The sequence below is a fragment of the Heloderma suspectum genome, chromosome 9, assembly GCF_057233095.1.
Source record: "Heloderma suspectum isolate Gila_16-S chromosome 9, 16-S_ref, whole genome shotgun sequence".
Lineage (NCBI taxonomy): Eukaryota > Metazoa > Chordata > Lepidosauria > Squamata > Helodermatidae > Heloderma > Heloderma suspectum.
In genome coordinates, this window is record NC_139466.1 from 16,484,038 (window position 1) to 16,510,760 (window position 26,723).

General features: G+C 39.7%; 1 protein-coding gene across 5 annotated transcripts in view; it reads left to right on the plus strand.

The window, feature by feature from the left end:
* The window catches only part of STAG2 (STAG2 cohesin complex component), an 85,924-nt gene extending 62,897 nt beyond the window's left edge, over positions 1 to 23,027 (plus strand). For all 5 annotated transcript variants that reach the window (XM_084813799.1, XM_084813803.1, XM_084813802.1 and 2 more), the window contains exons 14-34: positions 1,275 to 1,386; positions 2,323 to 2,440; positions 3,753 to 3,856; positions 4,637 to 4,729; positions 5,203 to 5,292; positions 5,984 to 6,187; positions 6,618 to 6,688; positions 7,256 to 7,343; positions 7,432 to 7,512; positions 8,057 to 8,149; positions 8,529 to 8,703; positions 9,636 to 9,775; positions 10,056 to 10,157; positions 12,040 to 12,188; positions 15,325 to 15,453; positions 16,627 to 16,832; positions 18,054 to 18,243; positions 18,348 to 18,461; positions 20,071 to 20,197; positions 20,502 to 20,579; positions 22,168 to 23,027. In XM_084813799.1, the coding sequence (XP_084669925.1) occupies positions 1,275 to 1,386; positions 2,323 to 2,440; positions 3,753 to 3,856; positions 4,637 to 4,729; positions 5,203 to 5,292; positions 5,984 to 6,187; positions 6,618 to 6,688; positions 7,256 to 7,343; positions 7,432 to 7,512; positions 8,057 to 8,149; positions 8,529 to 8,703; positions 9,636 to 9,775; positions 10,056 to 10,157; positions 12,040 to 12,188; positions 15,325 to 15,453; positions 16,627 to 16,832; positions 18,054 to 18,243; positions 18,348 to 18,461; positions 20,071 to 20,197; positions 20,502 to 20,579; positions 22,168 to 22,191 (2,488 nt within the window). In that variant the 3' untranslated portion in view covers positions 22,192 to 23,027. The remainder of the gene's footprint in view (positions 1 to 1,274; positions 1,387 to 2,322; positions 2,441 to 3,752; positions 3,857 to 4,636; positions 4,730 to 5,202; positions 5,293 to 5,983; positions 6,188 to 6,617; positions 6,689 to 7,255; positions 7,344 to 7,431; positions 7,513 to 8,056; positions 8,150 to 8,528; positions 8,704 to 9,635; positions 9,776 to 10,055; positions 10,158 to 12,039; positions 12,189 to 15,324; positions 15,454 to 16,626; positions 16,833 to 18,053; positions 18,244 to 18,347; positions 18,462 to 20,070; positions 20,198 to 20,501; positions 20,580 to 22,167) is intronic.
* The last annotated feature ends 3,696 nt before the right edge of the window (positions 23,028 to 26,723 follow it).

The window sequence follows — 26,723 nt, forward strand, 5'->3', positions numbered from 1 at the left end:
AGACTGGAGTCCACCAGGAGAAGAGTATTTAGTGTGATGGCCCCCTGTCGTTGGAACTCCCTGCCCCTGGAGTTCAGGCAGGCACCAACACTGTGTTGTTTCTGGCACCTCCTGAAAACAGCACTGTTCCAGGAAGCGTTCCTTAATTGACCAGTCATGGTTTCTATTGGCATTCTGTTTTTTTAAAAAGCATGGTTTTAATGGTGGTGTTTTGATCTTTTATTCTTTTACTGTTTTATCTTTTGTGTTCACTGCTCTGAAATCTGTTTTGGATATGGAGCAGTATACATATATTTTAAATAAATAATAAATAGTTAGCATACAAGGTCTATTTTAAATAAAGTCCCTTCGTGCACATGGTGAGGGTAGCAATCATCAGATCCAGTGTAATTGCTTCCAAAAATAGAAACTTCTCCCCTCCCCCATAATTGATTTTTGTTTTCCAAGTTCCACCTGAGCAAGAAATCTCAGGGCTGTGGAACTATCAGTTCCAACAAGATGAGGCTTTCTGTATTAGAGGGGCTACAGTTTATCCAGTCAGGTAGTCAAACAGTAATTTCCCAGACTAGATTGATTGTTCAACATTTCACGTTATTGAAGAAGATGGTGAGTTCTTATGACCCTAGCAAGTGGAGAATAAGAATATCCTGATGGCATTTCATCTCTATGGCTCCTTTCAGACATTGCACCTAACTATGGGTGTGATGTCTGAATTGACAAATCATCGTTTTCAAACCAGCTATTGTAAACCCGGGTTTGAAGTGGTTTGTACCAACTATGGTTTGGCATCATGATTGAATTACCACACCATAGTTATCAGTATTGTTCCGTCTCTGGAGCCCACTGCAGATTGAAGTGCTGAGCAGATGGCAAAAGAAAGCAGGCAAGCAACTTGGAACTATGGTTTACCTGTACTTTTGGAAACATAAACCATGGTGAGCATAAATCATGGTTTGGTGAGATACCTCGATTGAACAATGTTATGTCTTGGATAAAGAGTGAATGTTAGCATACTATATTAACTATACTTAGTATAGCATACAAATGTTGATCAAGAAGAATTAAAATGATGATACTAAGACGATGTCGCAGCATTTGTTTTGGCCTCATGAAAATGTGCAGATTCCACGTTGATACATTGAAAAGAATAAATTTTCCCTTTCTAATAGCTCATTGTTGCTCTTGAAAAGGGGATCTAAACCAGTAGTAAGTACATATGCTGCCGTTTTTGGTGTCTTAATAGAAAATAAATGGGTTTTTTTCTTGCTTGAAAGGCTTTTCAGTCGCAGAGATCCTGAAGAAGATGGAATTCTTAAAAGAAGGGGAAGACAAGGTCCAAATGCTAACCTTGTCAAGACATTAGTATTTTTCTTTTTGGAAAGTGAGGTAAGTCTGAGTATCTTTAATTCATAGAATTATAGTTAACAGAAATGTTTGTTATATGGTTTCTGTCTTAAATGGATACCCAGGCAAATTCAAGACTTTCTTCGGCTTAAGAAGAAGTACCTCTGAGTCTGCAAAGTATTCTAATTTGCTTAGTAGAGCAGATATAACACTTTGGCACCAGTTCTTTTTATATATCTGTGTGATGTTCTCTTTAACTAGGGCCTCCTTTTAAAATCTTTCATTAGAAGGGTTGTTTCCTTTATTGGAGAACAGATAGTTTTGATGATTGTGCAACTGTATGTAGCCAGGAAGAGGCATGTGCAGATATTTTGGCCACCCGGATTTCTTTGAGGTTTAAATTTTTGAAAAGTGGGTGAAAGTCTGTTAATAGTATGAATATAAGCAACATGGCAAGGAATGTTGAACTCTTAGGCTACATTTCCTTTGCTCTTCTGTGCACGTATTTATAGGAGCCTCCAAATCTCTCCCTATGTGGTTATTGCCTGCTCTGTTCGGCGTTGACAATTTTGATATTAGCAGCATGCAGGGAGAACAGGAGTTGGCTCACTTGGGGTTGTTTGAGACTTTTGCTACTATTTGATCTGTAAAATAAAGTGATTTGGCTTGTAATTCCAGTTGAAATGTAGTACACATTAATGAACAAGTAAACCAAGAGTTCAGGGTGCTTAAATGTACCATTTAAAGTTCTAAGGCTTGATAGTAACTGTAAGCAAGTAATAAACACTTTCTTGGCATATTGCCCATTGTTTTCTTCAGTGTATGTTTTTTCTCCCCCTTTAAAATGATAAACTGTAGGGACAAGCAGTGTTTGCCTCTGTTGCAGCAATGACAACAATAGGGCTTTTTGGTAGCTACTGGGGTGTACATACTAGTTTTCATGAGTTAAAATGTTAAATACAGCTGAATCTTTTTTAGTTACATGAGCATGCTGCTTACTTGGTGGACAGCATGTGGGATTGTGCAACTGACCTCTTGAAGGACTGGGAATGTATGAATAGTCTTCTGTTGGAGGAGCCACTCAATGGAGAAGAACGTAAGATTTCACTGTATTTTTAAGCACAAGCCATTTTAATATGAAGATTGTATAGTCTGGCAGGGAGGGGCATTTCTCCACTGAACATGCAGAAGTTTCCTTTCTCATGGAAGAGAAAGGGAAGCCCCTTTTGTGCACAGCAGTCTGGATCGCAGCCACTGGTTGTAATACTCCATATGTCTGTTGCATTCTAACAGCCCAATCCTATGCATATAGACTTGGAAACAAGGCCTGCTCTGATTTATGGGTTAGTATGCCAAGTTAGTATGCATAGGGCAGCCCTCCCCAACCTGATGCCCTCTAGATGTTTTGGACTACAACTCCCAGCATGCTTGATCATTGGCCATGCTGGCTGGAGCTTATGGGAGTTGAAGTCCAAAACATTTGGCGGACATCATGGTGGGGAAGGCTGGCATAGGGTGTAGCCAAAATCTGTTGAATTTCTTCTATTGTCTTCAACTCAGTGCCAAACTAGACTTGTGTGTGTTTATTAAACATGCTTGCCATTTTGGCTAAAAGGTGAGGGTGGGGGTTATCTTTTTACAATAGAAATCAAATGGTGAAGGGGAGTGAAACCCAGCCTTACCTCCCTGTGGTCTGCTGCTTTAAGAGGTCTCCTTCCAGTCAGCTCACATTCAATTTTGGGGAAAAACGTCTTTAAAGTGGCAGAGCGTTGGACCCAGGGGTGGGGCGGGGCATTGTAGTCAGCCTTGTGTGATTCTTTTCTTGTAAGAAGTTAACCTGCTCTCCACTTTATAGCCAAGCCAGTGAGCATATACTTAGTAATCCTGCATTTGTCTGGTTTGGCCCTCAGTTTTCCTGTATTGGTATTAGGTTGGAAGAGTAGTGTTTTTCAAATTTATACTGAAACATTCTCTTTGATATTTCTCTAAAACATTTGAAATCATTTTCAAGCAAAATCAGTAGTTTGAATTAAAAGATGCTCCTGTTTTTAATTCTTGCTACCACATTTATTTCATCAGATGTAAAACTCTCAGTATACTATTTATTTTTAGACCATTCAAATGCAAACATGATTATAATGCAAAAATCTGAAAATATTGATATTGCTTCCAAACCTGAATTCAGACTGTCAGTTTTACATATTCCTTCTGTGAGCATGTTTTCTGCTTAATCCTGATGTGGTAGTAGCAGCAAAATCTGATGTGCTAGTTGCAAGTTTAAAGGTTTAGTAACATAACTAGTGGAAAAACCTTATGACTTGTGTCTGAGCCTTCATAAACGGGTACGAATTTAGGAAAAATGACCTGAAATACTTTGACACCTTTTTTTTTTTTTTTAATAATTACAGCTTTAACAGACAAACAGGAAAGTGCACTAATTGAAATAATGCTGTGTACCATTAGACAAGCAGCTGAATGTCATCCCCCTGTAGGAAGAGGCACAGGAAAGCGGGTATGTGTGTTTTTGTTCTGTTTTTGGAAATTTATATTATGGACAGTAAAGTTAAATTTATTTTCCGAGTTACTGGTTTTAATGAGGCTTTCTGACTAATGATGAGCTGTTTTGGTAGTTCGCCAGTTTATTTGGTTGTGGGGCCAGTGACTTGAAAGTAGCGTACTCCACAACACCAGTAATGTCGCATTGTTCAAACACACATCAAAAGGTTCCATAATGCAAACACAACTTCATTGTACCCAAAAGCCTTTAACTTTTCACGTTCATTGAAATATTACAATGTTAAATCAGTAGTAACTGTAAGGCATATGTGCTGAATGGAAGCAAAACTCATGCTTACACTACATAATGAAAATATCCCATTTTTAGCATGTATCTTTTGTCTCACAAACAAGAATGAACCAGTTCAGGTCCTGGAATTCTGAAAACATTTTTTGGCACTAACCAATCATGGTATTTTTTTCATTGCAAGAACCTTATGTAGGATAAATCTGATGGCTGTTGAAAAACTGATTTTTTCCCCATTGCTAAAAATTGGGCATTTAAGTAAAAACATTTGAATGAATCAATTCAACCATTGTGGTATCTCTACCAGATTCCCTCCACACAATTGGGCATGTGTGGGTATAAGGATGTAGTTCAGGCATTTTGCTTAGCTGAGGTAAATTTACCTGCTACAAATTACATTTTTGTAACTTGCTGACATGGGTTGCACTAGATATGTGTTGATGTTATCACTCCTTCAGTTATGACACTCCTTACACTCTCAAAACTTAGGTGCTTACAGCAAAGGAGAAAAAAACACAGTTGGATGACAGGACAAGGATCACAGAACTTTTTGCTGTTGCACTCCCTCAGCTATTGGCAAAAGTGAGTTTGACTTCATTTTTGTATTTATAGTTCACAATTTAGGTTGTAATTATGTAGGAAGATGCATTATACCAAGTCAGAACATTGGACATTCTATCTCAGTATGGTTTACACTGATTATCAGCAGCTCTCCAGGATTTCAGACAGGAGTTTTTCCTAGCCCTACCTGGAGATGGCGGGAATTGAACCTTTTGCATGCAAAGCATGTGCTCTTACACTGAGCTGCAGCCCTTCCCACAAAATTCTCTCCTGCTCCTAGCACTTGAAGCAGCATACGAAGCTTTTAAATCTAAAACAAAAAATTATTGATTGCGTTTAGAGAATGTACTTCATTAATTTTATTATCATGCTGCCTAATATTGAGCGTTTTGCATTTCTTAATGAAGCTCATCTTTGGAATTGTGGATTATATGGGACATGTTTTAACTTAATTGAAAAATGCTTGGGTTTAATTTTTTTCTCAATTTCTGCAGTATTCTGTAGATGCTGAGAAAGTCACCAATTTGTTGCAGTTGCCACAATATTTTGATTTGGAAATCTACACAACAGGGAGATTAGAAAAGGTAAGCAAATTTACTAGTTTAGCAGAATTAAAGGGGATAAAATCTGAACAAATGATCTTCCTGCATTTAGACTGCTAATTGTATAAATGTGGTCATTAGTGGGTTCCCTTTCCTCAGTAGGGAGTGCTGCTATTGTGGCTTCAGCTATGGAATAAATGGTTTCAAAGGAGTGTGCTAATATCGCAGCAATTAGGTGCATTTAATGCCATAGCATTTTAAACCAGAAGCAGGCAACATGGGGCTTGTGGGCACCAACATGCCTTTCTTGGCCCCTGCTAAGGTCCCCTTACCCTTTTTATTTTTTTGAAATAACAAAGTTTCTTACTGGCAGCTGGGATCACTTCAAAGCAAAGTGAAGGCTTCTAGCTGCTCCCGTCTTCTTTTCCCATTAATGCCTTGGGCCACATGTGGGACTCAGACACATTCTTAGGAAATGAAGATGGCAGGTGGCTGAAGGCCGGTGCTTTATTCTACGTTGTGGTGGTACCCAGGACAGTTTCTGAAATTGCCAGATGTGTCCACAGGGCCCAAAAAGTTGCCTATCCCTGTTTTTTAAAACTTGCTTTTTTTTTTTTTAAAGGAGGAGCCTGAAAGAAGTACTTTTGGGGGTAGTTTTCATCTTTATCAAATGCACCAGAGTACCTTTTTGCTTGTGTTGCCTGATTAATATTTTTGTGTTTGTTTTCTGTAGCATTTGGATGCCTTATTACGACAGATCCGGGATATTGTAGAAAAGCACACAGACACAGATGTTTTGGAAGCTTGCTCTAAGACATATCATGCGCTCTGTAATGAAGAGTTCACAATCTTTAACAGAGTGGACATTGCAAGAAGTCAGCTAATAGATGAACTAGCAGACAAATTCAACAGACTTCTTGAAGATTTTCTGCAAGAGGCATGTCTCTTCTAGGTTTTTTTACATTTCTTATTGTGGTGTTGGCATTCAAGCTAGAATTCTAATTGCCAGAGCATATGGCAAGAAGCTTCTTGTAGGGTGCAACCCCCCCCCCCCAACAACTCGTGCATCTCTAATGTGGGACTTCTTATGCTTTGAAAGAGGCAGTAGAAGATGGAAGCAGAAGTTATTTTGCAATTGCTTCTCATTCTGTCTTGTAACAACAAAAAGCCCCAACCAATGGCAAGAATTTATTAGGGTGTAGGCCTCATAGGTAAAAGTATTGCATAGCTGGCCTGAAATGGAAAGTATTGATAGCTGTCCTTAGTTTTGAGGGTACTCTTTAGTCTTGATGTAAAGCAAAAACCTCATTTTCCACTCCTTGAAATTACCTGCTTTGATTACAATAGTGTAACCTTTTTTTAAATAGGGCGAAGAGCCTGATGAAGATGATGCTTATCAGGTCTTATCAACATTAAAGCGAATCACTGCTTTTCATAAGTAAGTAGAGGAACAACCTATCCATTTCTTCGTATTTAAATTAAAATTTACTTTCCATTCATGGACAGCTCATTGGGCAACTATAATTCAAAAGTGCAATCCTTTAAAAATATATAAGCAGCCGTAATCTTTGAGGTGCTGCAATAATTTCACCAGCCATGTAAATATGTACTGAGGAGGAATTTTGCTTATTTTCTGTTCCACATGTCACAACTCTTCCTCCTGTCTTTCTGCATTAAGCGGTTATTAATTATTTAATATTAGAGAGAGAGCAAGAGAGCCTTTGTGCTATCTCTGTGGTTAGTACTGTTTAGCCACAGAAAGCTGTACGTGAATGAGTGTGTGTGTGCGCGTGCGCACGCGCCATGGCTTAATGCCATGCTAAGCATGGTGAAACTCTGGTGGTAACATGCATAGCTCTGTAACAAGAGCAGTCATTTGGGTGCTTGTCTGATGAAAGTTGCTTCTTGCAATGTGCCACAGGAGCACTTTGTAACACTTTGCGTGTTACAAAGTGAAGAAAAAAATGTAGTGAAAATCAGCTGTTCACTTCCTTTCTATTTTCAGTGCTCATGATCTATCAAGATGGGACTTGTTCAGTTGTAACTACAAGTTATTAAAAACAGGCATTGAGAATGGAGACATGCCTGAACAGGTTTGTGTAAACAATAATAAAACACGTTTAATAAAACAAATTATAGTTCTTTGTTTTTTAAACTATTTTTCTTATTTCTTAAACACAGATTGTTATTCATGCACTGCAGTGTACTCACTATGTAATCCTTTGGCAGCTAGCAAAAGTTACTGAGAGCAGTTCTACAAAGGTAATTACTGTTCTGATGGTACTGGCAATTTATAGTTTCTGTGAATGGAAACAGATTGAAAAACTGTCATTATGGTGTGCTGCCATGTAAGCCGCTTTTGTTTTTACTTGAAATGCCTACCAGTATCATAGGCAGGGGTGAAAGGGAAGAGGGAGAGAAGGTGGCCCTTCAGCCATCCTGACCTCTGAAGTTTCAGCGGAAGATGGATTTATTGCCTTGGGCCAGCACGGCCCCTCATTCAGATATAGGAGATCTCTTTTCAGTTGCTAACTTCTCTGCATTGAGGAGAGCAGAGGAAGGGAGTGCATAAGCCTGAGGCCCACTTCCAGCTCACACTGGGTACAATTCCAGAGGCCAAATAATGAACAGGCTGCAAGTGTAACGGGCAATTTATGCCACTGCTCTTGTTCCTACTTCTATTTTTATAGATCATTTCTATTTTATTATAAGTTCTCAGTTTCTTAGAAATTATACATTTCTCTTCGGCAAGCAAATGTGATTCAGAATGAATTTGCTTACAGTTTAGCATTGTTTTATTTTAAAGGAGGACCTTCTACGCTTAAAGAAGCAGATGAGGGTGTTCTGTCAAATCTGCCAGCACTATCTTACCAATGTAAATACAGCTGTTAAAGAACAGGTTAGTCACTGTTTGAGTACTTGGCCTTTGTTTTATATGTTAGTGATTGGAAGAATATACATTTCAAGTAAGAAATCATTCTTCATTTTCTACACTTGTGTCGGGGAGAGCACATAATGGATACCAACATAATGGAATAATTAAGTGAGAGAATAGATCTGTGCTCTTCTGGTGTCTCAGAAACCTAGGAAAGTGAAAGTTATATATTGTTGAGGTAACTTTTATTACAAAAATTTCAGCCAGTTATACAATATCCCATGATCTTTTACCTTTCATGACCTTTCTATAGGGTTAGGTTTTGTTTTCTGTTTGACTTGTGGTAAGCTTTACACTTAATGTTAAAAATAATTATGATCCCTATCGCTACTTTATTTTTCAGGCCTTCACTATTTTGTGTGATGTACTAATGATCTTCAGCCATCAGATTATGTCAGGAGGACGTGACATGTTAGAGCCACTAGTTTACACTCCCGATTCTTCGTTGCAGTCTGAACTACTGAGCTTTATTCTTGATCATGTCTTCATTGACCAGGATGATGATAGTAACAGTGCAGGTATGAGGCTGTGAAAACTATCTTCTAGTCATTTTGATATCTGTAACTACATTTTGTGGCTAGGCTTCCCCTTTGTTTTTTCTAAGTCACTGGATTTGGGAGATAGTATCCACTTTTACAGTACTCAGGGGTAGGAATCAGCAACTGGAGGCCACAGTGCCAAATACAGGCCTGAGGGGAGCACCTCTCTTCAAAGTTGCCTAACTGGAGGGGAGTGATGTTTGTAGCAATGGGACTTGGTCCACTTTGAGGAGAGCTTGCCCTTCCCCAGCTTACTCTACTCTTCCCTTAAAAAGATAGCTTTCAATGTGTAAGGCTTTTTCTCATGAGAGAGCATTCCATCTGTCATCTGCAGTCTGGAGAGTTACAACATAGCTTGGGCTTACCAGTTCAGTGAGAACTAGGCCTTAATTTTTACTCTTACCTGGTTACAGAATCAAAACTACAGGAACGTGTTTGCTTTGAGGCTCACACTTAAAATGTTCTGGCTTTGTGTGGAGGGCCTGCTTTGGTCTCCCTTAAAAAGATAGTTCTAGGACAGCTTTCCCCAACACGGTGCCCTCCAGGTGTCATGTTTAACAATTGGCCATGCTGGCTGGGCCTGATAGAAGTTGTAGTCCAAAACATTTGAAGAGCACCAGGTTGGGGGAAGCTGCTCTAGGGATTCTTTAGGCATACGGTATGAGAAAGAAAGAAAGAAAGAAAGAAAGAAAGAAAGAAAGAAAGAAAGAAAGAAAGAAAGCTTGTGCTGCTATAAGAAATGAACTAGGAGAGCATCTGATTCTCACTCTTGTTTCTGCTGTGGTACGTTACCTTCAATAGCACTTACCACAGCATAGGATAAGAATATTTGTAAGGGTCCAGCTGATAAAAGAAGCTGTGTACAAATCTAGATTCCTTAACACTACTATACACCCTCTTTTGTTTTTTAGATGGACAGCAGGATGATGAAGCTAGTAAGATTGAAGCTTTGCACAAAAGAAGAAATTTACTTGCAGCTTTTTGTAAACTTATTGTATATACTGTGGTGGAAATGAATACTGCTGCAGATATTTTTAAGCAATATATGAAGGTAATCATCAGGATTCCAGATATTCTGAAATGTGGGAGGGTGACATGCATTTTAATTATTCACAGTTCTCTCTTCCATTGATAGTATGTGAGTTTGGCCTTGGCCCTGGGTAGCACTTGTTCCCTCAGGAGGAAGTGGTAGTTAAATGAATTTATTTTAGTTTTGTTCTAGTATTTCTTAAAGGTGCTTTTTTTACACTAAACCATGCTTACAGCAAATATTTTTCCTCTGCAAACTTAAATCAAGCTATTTTGTGTGTGTATTTTTCCCTTCTTTGTAGTATTACAATGACTATGGAGATATTATCAAAGAAACAATGAGTAAAACAAGGCAAATAGACAAAATCCAGTGTGCAAAGACTCTGATTCTCAGTTTACAACAGGTAAGTATTTCCTTGTAGCTACTCTGGATGCTGGTTAAAGATAGGCCTTCTTATTTAAAAATAGAAGAACTAGGCCAACTCATGTTATTGAATAAATTCCACATGCTATGAAGAATTTCTTAATTGCTTACATAATTTAGTAGTATTTGCCAAATAGCACATGACATTAGAGATCTCTAAAGTATTTAAAGAATGTCACTGCTCAAACCTGGCAAACGTACTCCATTAAACTTTGACAATTTCTGTCTTCTAATGCAGAACAACAATGCCATTTTAACTTCTTTTTTTAAAAAAAGTCCTTTCCATAAACTCCTTGAACATTTTTATTGTTTTCTACAATGTATTTTATGACAGATTTATGTGTTTTATTTGTTCAGCATTGTTACAAATCTTGAAATAATATAACAGAAAAGACATACACAGAAGTTGTTTGATATCCTACAAATCTAATTGATGATGTAACAAACAATTCAGATTTCCTATGAAAATTATTAAAAAGTATTTAAGCAATTAACAGAGCAACCCTATCTTTTCTGAAGGAGCACTCTGATGTTGAAGTACTCCAAAAATCCAATGCTGTGCTGGCGGATGTCTGGTAGAGCAGAAGGAGCAAGGGAGATGATCTTCATCTCTCCAGCCTCCTTTCTGTTCCTTTTTTACTGGACTCACTTTTGAGCACATGTAGTGGAGTCACAGGAGCTGGGAGTTTTGGGATGTTGCATACCCTCAGTGCCACCCCGCCCCTTTCCCCCTCATTTGCATCCTCACCTGAGGTCAGAGCTCCAACCTCAAGTGAAGAGGCCCCTGCGGTTCTTTCTGCAGCACCGCAAGAGGCGGTGAGAAACAATCCCTGTTTGGATTTCCCCTTCCAAGGTCATAGCAGTGTCTACAGCCTTGGAGGGGAACCTCTGAAATACCCTGTGGTCCCTGGGACAGTTACTCAGGGGCCATAGGATCACTCCCTTAGAGATTCTTCAATAGAATGTGCATATTAAATATCTCAGTACTAAAATCCTACCTGTGGCTTCAAATTCCTTGATCCAGTGGATCATTGTGAAGGTGTACCACCTTTAACTTAGGGGCTAGTACTATACATGTGATGAAAGATGCATCAGAAGCAATGTTGCACACTCTGCTCCTGCTCTCCTTGACTGCAGGGAGAAGTGTAACCAATGAATTGGAAAATCATGAGTTCAAGTGAACTAGAGATTTTACATTCAACTATTTCGTGATTCATTTGTTTTCTTCTCCCCATAGGGAGGGTTTGTGTGAACTCAATCTCCCCCCCGCCCCCCCCCCCCCCGATCTCTCCTCAGGTCCTGAGGCCAAGATGTTATCCAAGCTAGTCTTTAGTGACATTTGTTATGGGCACCAAGCCCTACAACGTACCCTTTGGTAGTTCTGGTTCCTAATTTATTAAGATTGATGCCCTAAGTTCATTAAGCCCAGTTCTTCTGTGCTGAGTTCTGTAGCTCATGTATGTTGTAGAACTAGTCCAGGATGTTCAGGTTTCGGCAGTGGCCAGGGGTGTCTTTGAACAGCTGAGGCTAGCACACTAACTGCACCTGTTCCTAGAGATGTCTGATCTGGCCACAGTCATGCATGCCTTAGTTACATCCCATTGGGACTATTGTAACGTGCTCTACATGGAGCTGCCTTTGAAAACTGTTTGGAAACTTCAGCTGGTCTAGAATGCTGCAGCCAGCTTGGTTGCAGGGAGCACATGAGTCCCTTGTTAGAACAATTTCACTGGCAACCTGTCTGTTTCAGGGCACAATTCAAAGGAATGATGCACAGAGAGCAAACATTAACTTTATTTGGAAATACTGCTTTAAGTCATACCAAAATTGTATTAAGACTGAAAATTATTTCCCTCATGCAGCTTTTCAATGAAATGATTCAAGAAAATGGGTATAATTTTGACAGATCGTCACCAACATTCAGTGGCATAAAGGAATTAGCGCGACGATTTGCTTTAACATTCGGACTGGATCAACTGAAAACAAGAGAAGCCATTGCTATGTTACACAAGTAATTGCCAAACTTTTCTTTGTGTCATAAATAACTGCATAGCTTTTTGTGAGTTGACAAATGCAACCAATTTCCTGTTTTCATGATTTCCAGCAGGAGAAAGGAAGTCCAAAATAAATAGTGCAGTTTAAATTGGCAAGTAACTTAAAAATAATTTGCTCAGCTTGTGGGTTAGCAGTCAATACTTGCATTAAAGTACCTATTACAATATGCTAACACTAGTTATAAGTGTAGCTACAACACGCATAAGGCTTCCAAAATGGTGGGGAAAGCTCAAAGTTCATACCAGATAAATTGGTCATTTCAAGGGCAGGCGTACAGAAGGCTGGGTATGTTCAGGGCAACTCAGCCTATATGAAGTTCATGCCAACATACAGTCAGGGCCAGAAATATTGGAACAAGGATAACTGTTTTGGCAGTTGGCCTCTGTACACCACCACATTGAAGTTGAAAGGAAACACACCCAGATGGGAGCAAAGTCAGGACTTTCAGCTGTAATTCAAGGGGTTTGACAGAAGCAGGGCACTAACCATTCAGGAAGTACAGCCAGTGGCATGCGCACGCCCCCATCGTTGATGGCTCATAAGTAATGGAACAAATGGCTGACAAGCAGCTGCATGGCCAGGTGTGGCCTGTTTCCTGGGTGACCCCATGACCAATCAAGCAGATTAAAGGCCTGACGGTGGTTCTGAGTGTCACATTTGCATTTGGTAGCTGTTCACTGGAACTCCCAACATGAGATCCAAAGAGGTGTCCATGCGAGTGAAGGAGGCCATCATTAGGCTGAGGAAACAAAATAAACCCATCAGAGAGAGAGCAAAAACAGTGGCCAATGCAACAGTGTGGAACATCCTGAACAAGAAGGACTTAACTGGCAAGCCAGCAACAGCAAAAGGCCTGGCAGACCACGGAAGACAACTAAAGTGGATGACCGCAGAATTCTGCTCATGGTGAAGAGGAACCCTTTCACAACATCTAGCCAGGTCAAGAACGCTCTTGCGGAGCAGGCATGTCATTGTTATCATCTACTGTCAAGAGACGGCTTTATGAATGTAAATACAGAGGCTTCACAACAAGGTGCAAACCACTGGTAATGCTCAAGAACCGAAAGGCCAGATTAGCCTTTGCCAGCAAACACCTAAGAAAGCCTGCCTAGTTCTGGAATGAGATTCTTTGGACTGATGAAACCAAGATTAACTTGTACCAGAATGATGGGAAGAGAAAAGTATGGAGAAGGAAAGGAACAGTTCATGATCCAAAGCATACCACATCATCTGTCAAACATAGTGGAAGTCAGTGTTATGGCATGGGCATGTATGGCTGCCAGTGGAACCGGGTCACTGGTGTTTATTGATGACCTGACTGCTGATCAAAGCAGCAGGATGAATTCTGAAGTGTATAGAGCTATACATTCTGCTCAGATTCTGCCGAATGCTGCCAATCGATAGGACGCCGTTTCATATTGCAGATGGATAACAACCCAAAACATACAGCAAAAGCTACCCAAGAGTTTCTCAAGGCAAAGAAGTGGGATGTTCTTCAATAGCCAAGTCAGTCACCTGATCTCAACCCAATAGAGCATGCGTTTCACTTCCTGAAGACAAGACTGAAGGCAGAAAGACCCACAAACAAGCAGCAGCTGAAGGCAGCTGCAGTAAAGGCCTGGCAAAGCATCTCGAAGAAGAAAACTCAGCATTTGGTCATGTCCATGGGTTCCAGACTTCAGGCAATCATTGACTGCAAAGGATTTTCATCCAGGTATTAAAGGCAACCCTTAAATTTGAAATGATGTTGGTTTGTTCCATTACGTCTGAGCCACCAATGATGGGGGTGTGTGTGTATGCCACTGGCTGTCCTTCCTGAATGGTTAGTGCCCCACTTTTGTCAAACCCCTTGAATTACAGCTGCAAGTTCTGACTTCGCTCCCATCTGGGTGTGTTTCCTTTCACCTTCAATGTGGTGATGTACAGAGACCAACTGTCAAAACAGTTATCCTTGTTCCAATATTTCTGGCCCTGACTGTACCTTACTGTGATTTTTAGTAGTGACATCACACACAAACCTTGGTGGCAGTGAGTGTTTGACTTTCTCTGCTGAGCTGGAACTTTCTAGGTTCACGTCCAGTTGAGCCTATGAGGGGCAGAGGCAGTGGTACGTGTGAAATTACTTTAGCTGGAAAGGCTGTAGCTCAGTGGTAGAGCACATGTTTTGCATGAAGGAGATCCCAGTTATCACCGGTTTAATGTCGGGTAGCAAGAAATGGAGAGGAATTCTTCCTTAGAGCAGTCTTAACCAACCTCGTGCCCTGCAGATGTTTTTGATTGCAACTCAGCATTCCTGACGATTGGCCATGCTGGTTGGGGCTGATGGGAGTGGTAGTTCGAACCTGGAGGGCACATGGTTGGAGAAGGCTGACCTAGAGAGCCACCTCAGTCAGAGTTACACTGTACTGGGCCAGATGGCTCAGTAGGTTTGACTCTGTATAAGGAAGAGCCAGCATGGTGTAGTAGCTAGAGTGTTGGACTGGGAGTCGGGAGAACCAGGTTCTAGTCCCCATTCAGCCAGGGAAGCTCATTGGGTGACTTCAGGCCAGTCACAGACTCTCAGCCCAACCTATCTCACAGGGTTGTTGTGAGGATAAAGTGGAGAGGAGGATTATGTATTCCACCTTGGGTTCCTTAACGAGGAAAAAAGATGGGATATAAATGTAATAAATAAATAAAGCACACATACTACCAAAAAGAAATGTGTAATTCTGTGCAGTGAAAATTCAAAAAGAATTGAGAAAGAAGCCTTTCAAATATTTGTTTAATTTAAAATGTTTCAGTGGAATTGGAGAATAATGGTTTGGATCCAGACGTGCTCATACTTAAGAGTAGACCCATTGAAATCAGTGGGACTTAATCACAACTACCTTAAGTCCCATTGATTTCAATGGTTATGGTCCCAAGCATGACTTAGTCTGAATCCAACCCAAATGTGTACGTTATACTTGTTAAACGTAATACTCTTTGCCCTTTGAAGTGCGAATTTCACAGCATTTGATGTATCTAGAGACTTCATATCAGAAAGATATTACCGTACGCTTTCTATTCTTTTGTTCTTTATAAAAACGTTGATTCCTGATTGTTTTCAGGGATGGCATTGAGTTTGCGTTTAAAGAGCCTAATCCACAAGGTGAGAGCCATCCACCTTTAAATTTGGCTTTCCTTGATATATTGAGCGAGTTCTCTTCCAAACTTCTCAGGCAAGACAAAAAAACTGTGTAAGTACTTTATGCACGTTCTTGATATTTGGAATTTCTTAGAAAACATACAATTGTGACTAAGAATAATTATTTGCTATGCGTGTGTGTATATATATCATATGATTGTGTGAGTACAGCTGAGGTTTAATGTGGAATCAAGTTTTACAACACTTGTTTGCTTGCTAATTGTCCCATATGACTCTCCTAAACTAGGTGTTTAGTGTTGTGATGAGTAAGTGTTGAACTTCAAAAAAATATGATCATGGTGCGTGATATATTTTTATAGAATTGTTTCGTAATCTTGTCGATGAACGAACTTCAGCACTGCGAGTTTCTTAGGGCCTAAGACTACGTTAGATACTAATATTGAAACAGGATGGGCAAATAGATTGTCCATGATTTAGGCCTGGAATAAGAATAGTGTTTCTGCCAAGAATTCTGGAGGAGAACTTGGTGATGGTTCCAAAGCCCGAATTCCATTCTAGTCATAGAAGGCTGTTTGTGTCTTAGGTTGCTGTTGTATTCCAGGTTGAGGCCAATTCAGCAGTCTTTTCTAGCTTTGTACAATTTTGGTAGCGAAGGGACAGACGTAAGAGCGCCTAGGACACAGGGGAGACTTAAGGGTTGGTTCACACAATATATATGTTTGTGTTGACAAATTTAATATATGGACATAGCTATGACTGCCAATAGTTTTTGTTACTGTGGTGGGGAGAGGAATCACACATGCCAAAAACTTAATTATCATCCATGGGCAGACTCCTATGGGACCCTTGCTTACACCTTTGCTGATTCTCTTACACTCTGCCAATTCCCATCCACAAGCAGCGCCCACTGCTTGCAGAACCAAGATTTAGCACTTCCGGGCAACTGGAAATGAGTGAAAACACTCATTTCTGGAATGTAGCCGGTTTGCTGACCTCGCTTTGCTGACCTATCCCAATCGAGAAATGAGCATTTCTGCTCGTTTCAGGGCTAAATCTCGGTTGCAGAAGCAGAATTGGAGGGACCAGTCGCTTGCGCAACAGAGTCTACACAGTGCAAGAGAATCAGCAGGGATGTAAGCACCCCGTTGGATTCTGCCCCATCTTTAGAATTTTGAAATGAAAAGAACCGGGTTTTATGATTCATTCATTTCTAAAAAAATGCATCCAGTGTGCACTAACAGTAACTGCTTGCTCCTTTTTGAAGGTATGTTTACCTGGAGAAGTTCATGACTTTTCAGATGTCACTCCGAAGAGAAGATGTGTGGCTGCCACTCATGTCTTACAGGAACTCTTTGCTAGCTGGGGGTGATGATGATACTATGTCAGTCATTAGTGGAATCAGTAATCGTGGGTCTACAGTAAGGAACAAGAAAACAAAGCCAGCCACAGGGAAGCGGAAACTACCTGAAGGTTTGGATTTATTCGTTCTTTTTAGAACAGTGTGTCTGGCTTTTAACTTGGGGGTGTTGATGTGCAGATGCACAAATGTTTTGACCCTAAAGGCTACATCAGGTTGGTGGGGGCTGCACATGTACGCACACACACACCACTCTGTCACGTGCACACACATCACTCCTGCACTAACAGACCTTAGGTTTGAACCAACAGCAGCTGTTCCAATCAACCCCCAAAAGAGGAAGGATCACTCTATGAATAGGCTCAGTGGTTGCTGCCACGGAAGCCTCATTCCTAGAGCATCCTAGGAAGTAGACAGGAACCTTCAAGCACTTCAGGGACCTCTCTAGGAATGAGCTGTCTATGACAGGAACCACAGAGTCTGTTCCTAGAGCTTTTTTCCTCCCACCCTTTTCTTTCTTTCTTTCTTTCTTTCTTTCTTTCTTTCTTTCTTTCTGTGACAACAGATGCTGGGGATCTGGGATCCACTAGATAGGACTCATATAAAATAAGAAAACTTTCAACTCAACTTTGGTTCAGTTCAGATGGCATGTTTCTTACACTTCAAGGCACAGGCTCACATGTTCCATTCTCCCTTCCTGGTTTGCATCTAAGAGACTTCAGCCAAACTGTGGTTAGTGCCTGCCAGGAATTTCCTGCAAACCAAGATTTGAAGGTATGATTAAAGTGGTTTTGCAAACCATGGTTTGGAGGCAGTGCTGGTGAGCGCTAACCATAGTTTGCCTGAAGTATGACAGAAGTCATGGTAAGCAAATAAAAAAAGGGAGATGGGAATCCACGCATAGGGCAGGGGGGACAATAACATATGAATCTCTGGCACATTACTGATCTCCAAATCATGCTTTAGATTCTGGGAAACACAGTATCTGAAATGGGTGTGTTGATCTGGGGAGGACCCAGTCTCAAAGAGTGGGCAGCAGACTTCAGCATAGCATCAAAATAGCAAAAGTTAAAATTGTTAAAGTTAAACTTGCTTGTTGGGAATGCTTTGACTAGGAAGGTGATAGATAAGCCATAAAGGGAAATGATTAGTGTAGCTAGTTTGCTTTTGTTTGATATACATATTTATATAAAAGAATATAGCATCCAGCTGGGTATTGTATTAGTTCCCTGTACAGTTTACAGATGTGATACAACACATTCTGTCTCTATATTTCTGTTGAGTATATTAAAGCACAAGGGTTATGAATTAATCTGAAGCTGTTATGTCCCTAGCTGAGGAAAGCAGCAGCAGTGATAGCATGTGGATGAACAGGGAGCAGACAATGCACACGCCCGTCATGATGCAGACGCCGCAGCTTACTTCCACCATCATGAGGGAACCCAAAAGATTGCGGCCTGAAGAGAGTTACATGGGTGTCTATCCAATGCAAGCTGAACACCATCAACCTCCAATCGACTACAAGTATATACACCTTTTATATACACATTTTAAATCTGTGTGCTGTATTGCCACTGCTCAAATATTTGGTCTATCCATGTTTTAAAGAATAATATTTTTCTTTCAAGTACACAGGTAACATGGATGTTGGCTCAAAGGCAGCAAGAAGAAGCAGCCAGGCAACAGCAGGAGAGAGCGGCGATGAACTACGTGAAACTCAGAACTAACTTGCAGCATGCCATGTAAGTACAATTAGCAGTTACCAAAAATATCAATTTTGCTTGCTCTTCACTGGCATACATATTCTTCACCCCTAATTGTGTTCCAAGTTCCTTCATACAGAAATCCAAGGAACTGTGAAACTAGCTCCCATGGGGGCTTTAGACTCATTTTTCCTCCCAGATACAAGGCTCTCCGAATGCCAAATGGGAAGATGCTAGACCAGCCATTCTCAACGCGTTATGTTTTTTCCCCCCCAGAATGATGAGCAAGGGGTACATTGCTGCCACACTGGGCACAACCATATGTCAGCAAAATAGCTCACTTGTGCTGGTGGGATAGGAAGGCAGGAAAAATTGCAGTTGCACCAGTTCCAGTGCTATAGCAGGATAGATGGGGGAGAACTAAGGAGAATGTGAGCCATGCTCAAGCACATTTTGCCTTTTGCTGGAGTACTGGATGGTCATTTCTAAACCAGCACCGTATATTGGTTGTGCAAACAAAACAAATCTTTTGAATGCCATTGCTGCTTTATTTTGCCTGAAGCAGTCCTCCAGAAAAAATCCTGAATTCCTTATCATAGTTGCTTGACAATGATGTGTTATGTGCTTGCTCAGGATGTTCAGATGGAGGATTGGTCTAGGTACTAGGGTGGAGTCTTCTGAATACTCTTACTCTGAAGATGCTGCTAGTGCTCAGCCTTGATGCAAGATATCTCTTTAATGAATTGTTTAGTTAATTTATGTTGCAAACATAATATTAAGTAAAGGTTAGGCATCTATCACTTTCACCTGCATGGAGATACAGTTCCAAATAGATCACCATCTTTTTGATGAATTCCTTCTATTTCGAATTCAAGGCTGTGGTCTTGCGCAAATGTAGGCTAGACTCCACCCCCCCTGCATAAGAAGAAAGTATCAGCAGGCTTGGGGTAACCCCGAGGTTTACAGGGATACAAAAAAACTTAAGAACACCCACCCACCCCAGACAGCCCAGTGAGGACACAGCAGAACAGAATGTTGAGTGAGAGGTGGGAAAACTGACTATCAGATGTGAGGGGGAATAAAATGCAGTAGCTGGAAAAGGAGAATGGGGGAAGAGACACAAAGTTATAAAAACGTCCAGAGAGAACTGTTATATTGTCTGAATAGTCATTTCTTTGTTCACACAGAAAAGCTATGTTTAGATGTCCCAAGGAACAGAAGTGAGAGCTACCTCTAGAAATCAGTAGAGAATTACAATATTTTAAAGTAGCTGGGATTGAGCACAAGAGTTCCCTCCCTTCAAACAAAAACCAACATGGAGAGGAAACACCCTAATGCAGGGGGTGGGCAATAACCCTTAATCATTCCAATGATGACCAAAGATGATGGGTGGGCACAGAATGCTAATTGACTATTAAAGGCAGGGGAAGTAATATGAGATGGGGGATGGAATGGAGTGGCTGGAATGCTGAACAGAAGCACTCCACGATGTAACATTTTGTTGCAGGTCCCTGCTTGTAAAAATGTTATTACCAATTTTACTTTATCTAAGTAACTTGATGCTATACACCAAGGGATTTCTGATATGACATGTGGATATATTACACGACTATGTAAAATTCTGTATTAATGTTTAAATATTCTTTAGTCGACGTGGCACAAGCCTAATGGAGGATGATGAGGAGCCAATTGTTGAAGACGTTATGATGTCATCCGAAGGGCGCATTGAGGATCTCAACGAAGGCATGGATTTCGATACCATGGATATAGATCTAGTAAGAAAAATCAGTTGCTTCTATCTGGGCAAAGGTTTTATCTGCTTTCATAAGATGGCTATACTATTATACTGATTCTTCCACAGCAGGTTTTAGGAATCAAATATAAATGTTGCTGTTATTAGCTAAGCCTGAACTAAACAGATACAAACAGATACATTCCAGATTTTAATCAGTGTCTGGTTTGTGGTTTAATCAAGAATTGTAAAAGTATTTGTTTCAAGGGTGGCTATGCTTGATATTTTGTCAAGTCAAATCACATAGATAAATTAATACCTAATATGATATTTGGTTTGCTTTTTAGCCACCATCAAAGAACAGGAGGGAAAGAACAGAGCTCAAGCCGGATTTCTTTGATCCCGCATCAATCATGGATGAATCTGTAAGTGTGGTGTGATGAGTTGGGTGAACTAAAATATTTATTTATAATATTCAGTGGTCCACAAATTTGCTTGCCTAAGCAAGCATTACTTCCACCCTCTGGCGAGTGTGACAATCCCGTCTTTCTCCTAAGGTTGGAGCTCAGAGGGTGCCAGGGAATAAACTCTGCAGTCATGCAACATTCCAGAGGTGCTCCAAGTGGGCTTGAAGTTTGCCATGAAATGAATAGTCCCCCACCTTCCTCCAGAGATTGCAACAGGTTGAAGGGATTGTTCTTGCCCTCATTTTGCAGTTCTGCTGCCTCTGAAGCTCATCATGGCAAACCCTGCACTTCCCTCTATTCGGAGGAGAAGTGGAGTAATGGCAACCACAAATTTTGATGGTTATGCTTCCCAAAATCTGTGGAACCAGGATAACATTAGAATAGCAAAAGCTTTTTTATTTTAAGGGACTCCCACCATTGAACTCGTTTCAATGTAAAAAGGCATATATACCTAGAACATTGTTGGTCTCATGTTTTGTTCATATATGAGTAGGTCATAATAAGTCCAATTAGGAGATGAGAAAAACCTTTGAAGATAGTCCTTAAATTTTTTTAAAAATTTCCAACTAACTTCAGCTAGTTGCTGACTGCTAAAAGGGTCCAACAGTGAGTCAATCCATAATGAATGGAGCACTCTTTACAGTATTTTGTTTGAAGCATAACCCTGTTTTTAAAATGTGCACCTTGTTTTCCCTCCTTATTGACAAATTATTCCCAGGAGAAATTTAGTCAAGCACTTTTGTTTTAAGTTGGAAAAGTAGCTGCAGTTCCTTCATGGCACCACATGATGGCAGCAGAAATGAAATTACTTGACCAAAGTCCTACGGTAGCTATACTTGTTAATATGTTGACTTGTTAGTTTCAGAAGAAATCCTAACATTTAGTTTACTTTCATTCAACTTCTCTCCCGCAAGTCATATGTTTGATTCCATTGTTTGCAGTATAGGTTCTAGGAACAAAACAGTTGGTTAAAGAGGGCCTATATGAAAATGAAGTAGGGCATCATATAAAGAAATGCAGTTGGATTCCCAGGTTGCCCGTGACTTCTCTAAACTTAAAGGATTTTAATAAATACAACTACAGTTGGTGAAATAAAAAATGGTAGCTTCTAATGACCTGATTATGAACTTGAGCACGCTCCGGGAGAGAGCGGAGGACAGGAAGGCCTGGTGTGCTATGGTCCATGGGGTCACGAAGAGTTGGACACGACTTAATGACTGAACAACAACAACAACAATGACCTGATTGCTGTATTCACAAGTTCATGTTAAATATTTATCCCTCTGTCCAGTTCAGCTGACCAGATTTATATTTGCATTATTAAGTTTGCACCACAATTAACTGAAATAGCATCAACATGAAGTTGCATCAACTATATTTGCATCTTTTTGCATATTCCCATTAACCAATTTTGTATTAAAGAAAAAGGGCTATTGCCATCACTTGGTGCTTTCCTATATACTTGGTATTCTCTGTGTAGTAATATAGACGTTGATAAAAACTTAGCTTGACATTTTAAACATACACATTTTCCCCTCTCTTCTAGGTTCTTGGGGTATCAATGTTTTAATACCAGTACAATGAATAACTCCGTGGTGAAGTCATTTTCTAATGTGGAAGAGGAGATTTTTAAAATAAAAAATTGTGGTAGATACAGTGATATTCTGAGCAAGATTTTTTTTCTCTAAGGAGAATGATGTGCTTACAAGATCCAGTACATTGACGGGGCAGTTTTGTTTGCCTGATATATAAAGGACAAGTAAACAACTTGAGGATAAGCTATAGTTTCTGTTGGCAAACCAGTATTTTATTTATGTAATATTAGTTTATTCCAAATCATAGTAAATATCACCTTTTTTGAAATTCCTCTCCATTGAGGAGATGCATGGTATATTTTCAAGCCTCCCTCTTTATAATCTGTTGGATAAATTCAAATTATCATGACTTTTAGATTATTGTTTGAAATCATGAGCTGAAATAATGGGATGGCTTCATTTCAAACAATGGCATTTGTAGAACTAGGAGAGAGAGTTAAAGCATTTTTTTGGTGAGGTGCTTTTAATCCTGCAACCAGAATTGTAGCTTCAACAGAAGTTTTGTTTCAGTTATGATAATCATAGAAAGTAATAAAATTGCAAGATGATTATTTTACTCAAAAGCTATTTTAGAATCTTAACAACAAGCGCAAAACATCCCAACTCTTCCTTATTGCATATTCATGAAATATCCAGGAACCATAAACTGCCAGAAAGCACTGAGATCAATCCTGCTTACCCATTAACAGCCCTGAGAGTTTGCTTGTCCTTTAAGAAAAATGTAATGTTGTGAAATTCCTTCCGGTAGTGCCACTGTATTTTGTCTCCAAATAAAGAAGCTTATTGTAGTATGTTTGCAGAAAAAAATTCTAAACAAAAAAATATACAGCTTATTAGAGTGTGGGAATAGGGGTCTAAATTTTAAATAAAGTATATATATATAAATATATATATAAATTGGTGCTGATTTTATAATTGCGCAGTTTGTTTAGTTTTTTCTTACTTTTAAATTCCAACTTAAAAATTATGAGGTTTCAGAAATATATTGAAAGTTTAACAATGTTTAAAAATAGATAAGCATGAGAATTCATGCTTTAAAATGATTTTTAAATTTGTATTTTATATTGTTTTATCTATCTCTGTCTTTGCAAGCAGTCTTCAGGTTAATGATACTTCTAACAGGTTACAGTACATTTCCTCTGTATGTAAATTAAATTGGATAATAGAAATTCATCAATACCCCCATAATAATCTTTGAAAGCTAAGCTTTAAACTTCATTTCACAACTTCTTTCATAATTAAATTTCAATCATTCTAAACAAAACAAACATACACATGGATCTATGCCATTTTGACATCAACTTACTCTGCAAGGCTTAGGCAGCTAGACATCACTTAAAGGAAATGTTAACTTATATTACATATGTATATTTTTTGTCAGTTTTCTCTCAGTTCTTGAGGTATATTATTTCTAATCATTCCATGCGCCTTAATACGCTTGCAATACAATAATTTCCTCAAATAAGCAAATATAAAAAAGGCCTCTTATTCATTCAACAAATCAAACCTTGGGCTGTGGTAGCCATAAACCATAGGTTCTCTAAGGGATCATGATAACATAATTATTTTGGAAAACAATGGGTTAACAAACACAGAGCCAGATCTGCCTAACTCCATTTTGCATAAATACTATCATGTCTAAAAGTACTGCCTATATTACTTTCTTTCCTTCTTCACACCACTGCATTTAAATAGAACTGCTGAGAGGACTGTATATATGATTTTAAACTTAAGTTGATTTTTTCTTACTCTTGAAGGAGTGTTTCTTTGTGAAAGCAGTTCTTACAGCTTTATGTTTTCAAACTAAAAATGTTTTATATATTTACCTTAACCTGTTGTCCTCCACATTCTATTGTCCTAATTGTACTGTTTTCTGATTTGTATTTATGTCTTGAGACAAGTAACTTTTTGAATAAAAATAAACCTACAGTATGTTGTAAGTTTGATCTTTTTGAATCAAGGGTAGAGGAAGAAAAAGAGTGTGAATGGTGCAAATGTTATGTTTATAAAAATTTAAGCTTTTTCCATGTCTTTTAAGTGTTTGTCTCAGAATTGGGATAATGTATGGAAAACTGCACTGTTTTATATTTGTAATAAATTGTACAAGTTTTTAAAATGTGAATAAAGCACTAATTGGGTTAATAATTTAAAGTAGAGATGTTATGCAATCATGATTGGTCTATATACTTCTTCAGTTGGAGATGTGGTTGTGTCTCCTCTCTCCTGTCCCCTTCCCCACAAATTATAATATATTTACCAAGTTCATCAAGAGAGAGTACCTGAAAATAATACTTGGGAATATACACAGTTCATTCGATGGTTTGTGGAAAGGCCACATTCTGTAGGAGGCCCTTGCACTTCAGTCCTTGAAGGTATGTGTGATTTTAAACTGCTCTGATTCAACACTACTGCTGTAATTAGGGTGCATACCATAGACACTACCCGCCAAAATTTAGTCATCACCAATGCTACAATCCCACACACACTTGCATGGGAATACGAAACATTTGGCAAGACTTCTCCAAGGATTGGACCACAAGCCCTATGGAAATCAGTAAGAGTTTGTTATTTCCATTGCCTTCAATGAGACTTCAGTGCAACTGACCTGCAGGATTGTGCCCTCTGTGTACAAATGATTGATACAAGCAATCTTTAGCAATGTTTGGCACTGAAATCTAGAATCCTTTTATTACCTGCTATTATTTTGACTTCCTAGGCAAGGTTAAGAGTTCTGTCTGAGGTGGTTGTTGAGTTCTAGTTTATTTGGCACAATTTTATCACTTCTAGTTGAATTGTAATGTGCACATTTGATAAGGGGATATGATGATGTTAGTCTTAATACTGAATGGATAAACAAATGGCAGAAAGAGAAAGAAATTTTTCTCCCTCTTTCATAATACTAGAAGCCAGGGTCATCCCATGAAGTTGAATGGTGGGAGATTCAGGACAGATCAAAGGAAGGACTAATTCACACAGCGCATAGTTAAAACTACAGAATCTGCTAGCACAAGAAGTAGTGATGGCCACCAGCTTGCAGGACTTTAAAAGGAGATTTGGCAAATTCAAGGCTACTAGTCGGTATGCCCTCTGTATGCTGGTTGCCGGAAAACACAAGCGAGAGGGTGCTGTTGCATTCATGTCCTGCTTGTGGGCTTCCCATGGGCATCTGGTTGGGTGCTGTGCAAGCAGAATACTGGACTCAATAGGCCTTTCATCTGATCCAACACGGCTCTTATATTCTTAAGTACAACACAAGTTGGACCATGGCAGAGGAAGGGAATGTTGATCCTGGACTATTGCATGATAATGGAAAATAGCATGGCAGAAGAACTGAACTTGTAAATGAAGAACATGCATTCATTCTTTCCTTTGATCTCACAAAACCTCTCTCTGCTCCTCACTAGCACAGTTAGCACGGTTGTGCACTAGCACAGGTGCACAACCTGTGTGTGATCTCGTAGCCCTGAGCACCACCGATACAGCATGTCTTCTGAAGGAAGTTACGTTTTGTTACGTGAAGAGGTACAAAGGGGTAAAATAGTGTGAGGAGAAACTCATGGTGATGAATAGAAATACGGTTCTGTTTATCTTCAGTGTGGTACAGTGGACAGAAATCTTAAAGAAATTGGACCTCGAGTCTGTACGCTGTGTCCCAGTTAATGAATGTGGCCAAGTACAGAAGCCTGATCAAAGTCAAAAGTGGTAGTGAAGTTAAATTTTAACTTCGTTAAAAATTAAAGTGAACCCCTTATTCTGAGCTAGGATTCCTGTTCCAATTTTGATTCAACAGAAACTCTATGGGTTGTAAATGAATCACTGAACATCTGATGAGGACTTAAATTTTGTTTATTCCCCACTGAAGTAAAAGCATGAGGGATTGTGTTACTTTGATTCAGTTGGAGGCTAAGGAAGAGCACATGCTTTTTTGCATGCAAAAAAAATCCCTGGTCCTATCTCCAAGAAGAGATCAGAAAGACTGTCAGAAACCCTGGAGAGACACTGCTAATCAGCGTAGATGCAGGAGTGGGCCATTTGTGGTGGTCCTGCTATTTTGGTGTGATCCCTCACCATTGGCTATGCTGGCTAGGGCTGATGGGAGTTGTAGGCCAAACATCTGGAGAACAACAGGTGGCCCATCCCTGGTGTAGACAATACTGAGCTAGAAAGGCTTAGTTTAAGGCAGCCTCCTATCAGCAGGCAGTGTGGAGTTAAGAGAACAGAGGGGGGTTTAAATGTGACCATCCTGGCTAGGAGATGCTGAGATCTGAAGTCCAACACATCTGGAAGGCACCAACTTGGGGAAGGCTGTGCTACACATCATGGAATCTATGGGGATCAGCATCCCTGTGGTGCATATTCCACCTTGGTCTCACTGACCGTCACTGGCAGCTGCAGGGAAACTCTCCCCAAGATAGCCCCATCCGGGCACTGAGTGCTGCCAAATGCCAGCATCGGCAGAGGAAAACTCAAGGCAATTGCAACTGCAAGCCTGGCTCTTCGTAACCGT